The sequence below is a fragment of the Heterodontus francisci genome, chromosome 46 (genome assembly GCF_036365525.1).
Source record: "Heterodontus francisci isolate sHetFra1 chromosome 46, sHetFra1.hap1, whole genome shotgun sequence".
Taxonomy (NCBI): domain Eukaryota; kingdom Metazoa; phylum Chordata; class Chondrichthyes; order Heterodontiformes; family Heterodontidae; genus Heterodontus; species Heterodontus francisci.
The window spans coordinates 12,955,952-12,961,951 of NC_090416.1; the positions used below are offsets into that span (position 1 = coordinate 12,955,952).

General features: G+C 51.8%; 1 protein-coding gene across 3 annotated transcripts in view; it reads left to right on the forward strand.

The window, feature by feature from the left end:
• sema6cb (semaphorin 6Cb) overlaps positions 1-6,000 on the forward strand; it is a 45,510-nt gene that overhangs the window by 28,610 nt on the left and 10,900 nt on the right. For all 3 annotated transcript variants that reach the window (XM_068022766.1, XM_068022765.1, XM_068022764.1), the window contains 7 exons: positions 202-292; positions 997-1,116; positions 3,800-3,888; positions 4,462-4,679; positions 4,848-4,979; positions 5,455-5,610; positions 5,998-6,000. The exon at positions 5,998-6,000 is cut by the window's right edge and continues 171 nt beyond it. In XM_068022766.1, the coding sequence (XP_067878867.1) occupies positions 202-292; positions 997-1,116; positions 3,800-3,888; positions 4,462-4,679; positions 4,848-4,979; positions 5,455-5,610; positions 5,998-6,000 (809 nt within the window). The remainder of the gene's footprint in view (positions 1-201; positions 293-996; positions 1,117-3,799; positions 3,889-4,461; positions 4,680-4,847; positions 4,980-5,454; positions 5,611-5,997) is intronic.

Consider the following 6,000-nt stretch of genomic DNA (forward strand, 5'->3'; position numbering starts at 1 on the left):
TCGGTAACAGTGAAATTTCAGGCTTTGGCCAGTGGTGGCACTGTTTAGTAACTTTTTGAATTCTCAATCCCAGTCACTGTTTCCTATGTATAAATGTTAACAATCAAGTGACTGTTGACAGCCCCATGGGGATTCTCCTGTCATCCTTTCTATCATTTTTCCCTTTCTGCGGCAGATTTTGACGCTGAATCTTTTTTGTAGATGGAATCCTTGATACAGGACGGGGACGAGCTGAATGGTCAGGCCCGGTGCCCGTTTGATACCAGGCAGACGAACATCGCCCTCTTTGCCGGTGGGTACCCTACGCAAGTCGACCAGCAATGCAATTCCACAACGGGGACCCACCTGGCGCCGTTCACCAGCTCAGGGCGTCCCAGAGGGCTTCACAGCCAACAAAGTGCTTTTTTTCCCCCGGAGGGTGGTCACTGTTGTAATGTCGGAAACGCGGCGGGCCAATTTGCGCACAGCAAGATCCCACAAGTGGCGATGTGGTAATGAGGAAGGAGGATAAATAAACGAGTAGAAACCCGCGTGAGGGAACAGTGGAGCGCCATAATAAAAAGCTGCATTTATATAGCGCCTTTAGTGGTAGCCCAGAGCGCCTCCCAGGGGCGTCATCAAACAAAATTCGATCCCGAGCCACACGAGGAGATATTAGGGGACAGACGACCAAAAGCTCAGTCAAAGAGGTCGGTTTTAAGCAGCATCTTAAAGGAGGAGAGAGAGAGAGGCGGAGAGGTTTAGGGAGGGAATTCCAGAGCTTAGGGCCCCAGGCAGCTGAAGGCACGGCCGCCAATGGTGGAGCGATGGGAATCCAGGAGGGGAACGTGTGAGAGGCTGGAACTGGAGGAGCGCAGGGATCTCGGAGGGGTTGTAGGGGCTGGAGGAGGTGACAGAGATCGGGAGGAAGGGTGCGAGGAGACCATGGAGGGGTTCCAGGGGGTTCTGTCGCACTGCTCCGCCTCACCTCATACCCTCCACTTGCTCCTTCTCTAGACGGCAACCTGTATTCTGCAACCATGACGGACTTTCTGGCGAGCGACGCAGTCATATACCGCAGTCTGGGCGAGAATCCCGTTCTACGCACCGTCAAGTACGACTCGAAATGGCTGAAAGGTAACAGCGCGTGGGCCTCAAACACCCCACCAACCCCCACCACCCCCACCGCTCTGACTTCGGGAGTTGTTTACAAGCGAAGTGACATGCCAAGATTTATGGTGCTCAAGAGTGGGTTTCATCTTTGAATGCTGCTTTGAGTCAGTCACCAGTGTCCGTGGTAATTTAAAATGACATCAGACCATGAGTACACCATAACCCTGGAGCACTGAGATATTTCAAGGGCCTTAGCGCACATAAAACATTCACTAAGACGTGAGTCTGGGATAGGCCTTTGTTTTCAGATAAGGGAATGGATTTTAGGGAGTCCGATGCTCAGTTTCAGCTTGTTGTAACTTTAACCCTGGTGCAAAAGTCATTTCACTTGATGTTTGGCCCCAGCCCCCAGATGGAAATAAAGAGCCTGGTGAGTTTCTGCAAGCAGGGTTTTCTAAATGGGCCTCTCTGAATAATCACCAGTCGGCCCATTTTAAACATTTTGATATATTGTTAAGAAAGTGCTTCTGCCTCTCGTTGAAAATATTTCTTGAGGAATTCATAGTCAAACTGTCGGACCAGTTTTTTTTCAAACGAGCCATCGAGAGGGCACTGAAAGAACTTGTTTGGCAACGATGTTTACCTGTTGTCACATGACTCAAGTTAACAATAGAACAGAAACCCTGGTAACTGGGGGAAGATGTGTGCAGAGAAGTGACAGTCGCACGCCCCTTGATAGGACAGAACCCCAGCTCAGCCCAGCCCGTTCTTTAAAAAAAAAAGCCTGTCGAAAAGAGAATTCCCAAGGAAGGAGAGAAGATCACAACGCAGCTCAGCTTTCCAGCACCTCTCTAAAAGACCCTGAGAAGTCCACTGTGTCAACTCATCTCGTCTCCTGTCTTCGAAGAAAAGCCTGCTAAATTAATTCTCAACGCCGCCTGAAAAGAAAGGTTCTAAAAGATCCCACTGACCCGTCTACGTGTACTCTGAGGCCAGGCTGTATGCCAGTTTTGGAACACAACATAGCTCATCTGTTTATTTTCTTCAAGAATAAGCAACTATTAAGCCTGTTTTTGTCTGTTTTTTTTTGTAACAGAGCTCTGAAGAAAAATGCCTTTTATTTTTCCGGTTAACCGGTGTATGTTTGTGAGTGTGAGGGGCTAAGGTAAAAAGGGAACTTTAATTATTTTCAATGTGTGTGTTTATGCTATTACTTCATTACTGACAGTGCACTCCTCCCGCCTCAGTCGTAACAATATCAAAAAAAAGATTTAATTTGCAAAGAAACTGGTTGGTGTCTGGCAATGAAAGGTGTTACGACTGAGGCGGGAGGAATGTAAACAGCTACCGATGCAGCCCGTTATATACTCTATCTATTTTAGCTTCAAAATAAATGGGTCACTGGGATCTTTTCAGAAGCAGTTCATTCAGGAGATGTCGAGAGGAGGTCTTCCCGAAGCTTCTCAGGAGAAATGCAGCATCAGGCACACTGGATTTTTTTTTTGCAAGGTTTCTCCGAGAGGTGGAGAAAGGATGAGCTGGGCGTTTCTTCCAGCAGGCTACAAACCCAACTGACTCAAAACAAGCACTGGAAAATGAAACCCACTCTTGAGCACCAAAAATCTTGACATGTCACTCCTCTTGTAAACAACTCTCACAGTCAAAAGGGACCTGCTGTTTACTGAGCTGAAGACATGTGACATCCAGTAAATGTTGTTTTGAAACTGTGACCCTTTTAAAAAAAACATCCAGCATCTATGGAATCGCTTCAGTCCGCCAATGAATCCATCTCCACAATTCGAGAACACCCATGAAAGAACTTCCATAACAAAGGTGTAACAAATTATGCTCAGTGCTTTAAAATTCAGAGACAGGAGTGACTCACGCTAACAGCACCAACGTCTATTTATAATCCCCACTCCTTCCCCCATTTCCCCCGGATTCCCTCGGTTCCGGGGAGAGAGACTCTTCTTGGTTTGAGACATAGAATCCACGCGGCCCATATTTGGCACTAAACTGGCACTCTTGCCTTTGACGCAGACTCTGGGTGCCTGAAATTCCTGGGATGCTGCATATCTCAAGCAGTCCATCAGCCAGGGAGAGGCAGAATCTGGAAGTGGGAACTAGACCCAGGATCCATCCTAAGGTGCTATATCAATGCGGGTTCTTTCATACATCCATCTGCGCACCTGCATTAGCTAGCTAGCAAAACAGCATGCTCATTGTTGCAGTAGCAGGAGCCAGAATCGGCCCGACGGATCTCAAGGCGATTCCTCGAGGACGTTTTCCTGCTTGCTAATACATATGCGCTGCTCTCCACTGATGTTAATATGCCTGCCGACTTTATTTATAGGGGGAAATGTGTTTGAAATCGCACTGAGTTCTGATGGTGCTTGATTGACAGTCAACCAATCGGCTAACGGGGAGTGTATTCAATTGACATGGGGAGGCGGGGCCCGGCAAGGATGGGTGGGAAACCAATGGTGGGAGAGAAAGAGGTCACATGGTGAGTCATCAAACACTCCCAGGACAGGTACAGCACAGGGGGTTAGATACAGAGTAAAGCTCCCTCTACACTGTCCCCATCAAACTCCTCCAGGTTTCTCTGGCTCCACTCTCCATTCCTCGCCCACCCTGAAGGCCTCTCCATGTCCAGGCAGCCTGACCGTTCCGGTATAAATGGGACATTATCCTGTCTTTCCAACAGAGCCACACTTTGTCCACGCCATCGAGCACGGCCATTATGTGTATATCTTCTTCCGAGAGATTGCCATCGAGTACACAACGCTGGGGAGGGTAAGTACTCTCTGCGGGATAACGCGATTAAACAGAGAATAGTTTCATTTCTCTAGCCCCTTTTCACCGCCCCAGGACGTTCCCAAAGTGCGGTCGCGGTCGTAATGTCGGAAACGCGGCAGCCAATTTGCGCACAGCAAGATCCCACAAACAGCAATGTGGATAAAGACCCGGGTCATTTTCTTTTTTTAGTAATGTTGGTTGAGGGATAAATATTGAGCCCCAGGACCCCGGGGAGAACTCCCTCCCCCCTCCTCCCTCCCCTCAATGGCAAGTATATCCTTCCTCGGATATGGAGACCAAAATTGCACACAATACTCCAGGTGTGGTCTCACCGGGGCTCCATCTGAAAGACGGCACCTCCGACAGTGCGGCACTCCCTCAGTACTGGCGCCGGGAGTGTCGGCCTGGATTATGGAGGAGTGCAGAGATCTCGGAGGGTTGTCGGGGCTGGAGGAGGTGACAGAGATGGGTGGGGGGGGGGGGGGTGGGTGAGGGATTGTGCCAACATACCCGCTGACCCGCCCACTCTCTGCATCCTCCTTCCCCCCCCCCCCCCCAACCCCCACTCAGGTCGTCTTCTCCCGGGTGGCGAGGGTGTGCAAGAACGACAAGGGCGGGTCGCCCAGGGTCCTGGAGAAGTATTGGACGTCCTTCCTGAAGGCCCGCCTCAACTGCTCCCTCTCTGGCGAGTCCATTTTCTACTTCGACGTCCTCCAGTCGGTGACTGGCATCGTGCCAATCAACGGGCGTCCCGCCATCATCGGTGTCTTCACCACCCAGGCTAACAGGTAACCCGCCCGCCATCTTAACCCTGCCCCCCCAGGGGGGTCGCGGGAGTGTTTGGTGGGCACCCCCTTCACTCAGTGGGGTTTAATTTCGCTGTTTTTTTTTTCAAGGACATTATTTAATGGTACTCTGTTGCTGAGAGTTGACTATGTGGTGTTACTGTTTCCCAGTATCCCAGGGTCAGCCATTTGTGCCTTCTACTTGGAGGACATTCAAAACACGTTTGACGGACGCTTCAAGGAGCAGAGATCTACGGACTCCATGTGGATGCCCGTGCAGGATGATCAAGTGCCAACACCAAGGTATGGCATCGTTCAATTCTGGCACCCCTCCCCCCCCACCCTGCCTCCCACCCCATCGCCAGACCGCCTTCAGGGCCTGGGGCCTTCCCTAGCAACCAAACCGAGGCCTAGCTCTCGGTCCCCGCAGGAAATTAACTCTCGAGGGGCGGGGGGGGGGGAAGGGAGACCGATGGCCGCCCAGCGACACCGCATAGATGGCGCCCGGGCGGGGCGTGCAGACCCGTTCGCCTGGAAAAACCCCGGTGCCGGACTGGCGAAAGGCTTGGGAATTTGCGCCCACGGTAATCCAGTGATCTATGGAACAGGCTGTCTCCGGGAGACGACGGACGATGTTGGTATTGGTGCCTCGCGAAGGCAAATTCAGATGTCTTTCGGCAAATAACAGTTTGGGGCACAGGATGTGAGTTAATTTGAGACATGACGTGCGGTGAGCCGATCTGGGAGTTCTATTGTCTTCTTGTCCCCAATTTTGCAGGCCTGGCTGTTGTGCCGGACACGGGGCGGCCGAGTCTTACAAGAGCACCAATGAGTTCCCAGATGAAAGCCTTTCCTTCATCAAATCCCACCCCCTCCTGGACGAGGCAGTCCCTCTGATACTGGACAAGCCCTGGTTGACCAGAACTGCTGCCAGGTAAGACAGTCAGGAGCCCGGGGTTGGGTGGGGGAGTTGGCGGGTGAGGGTGACCTCGAGGCGAGGCGTTCCGGAGCGAGATGGACACCTCCCAGACCCATGCCCTCTACCCGTTACCGCCCAAGGCACGGATCAGCCACGATCTAATTGGGATGGCCAGGGTGGGGCATGAGCGAGGGGCTGAGTGGCCTCCACCTGTTCCTGTGTTCCGAGCAGCCTGGTGACGGTGCAGGCTTGTAAGTAACACGGAAGCAGAGTGGGCCGGAAATCTGAAACGGAAAGCGCTGGAAATGGCATCTGGCAGAGAGAGAGAGAGAGACTGAGTTAGCGTTCAGCGTGTTGACGCTCACAACCTGACCTTTGACCCCCCCCCCCCACCTCAACCAGGTC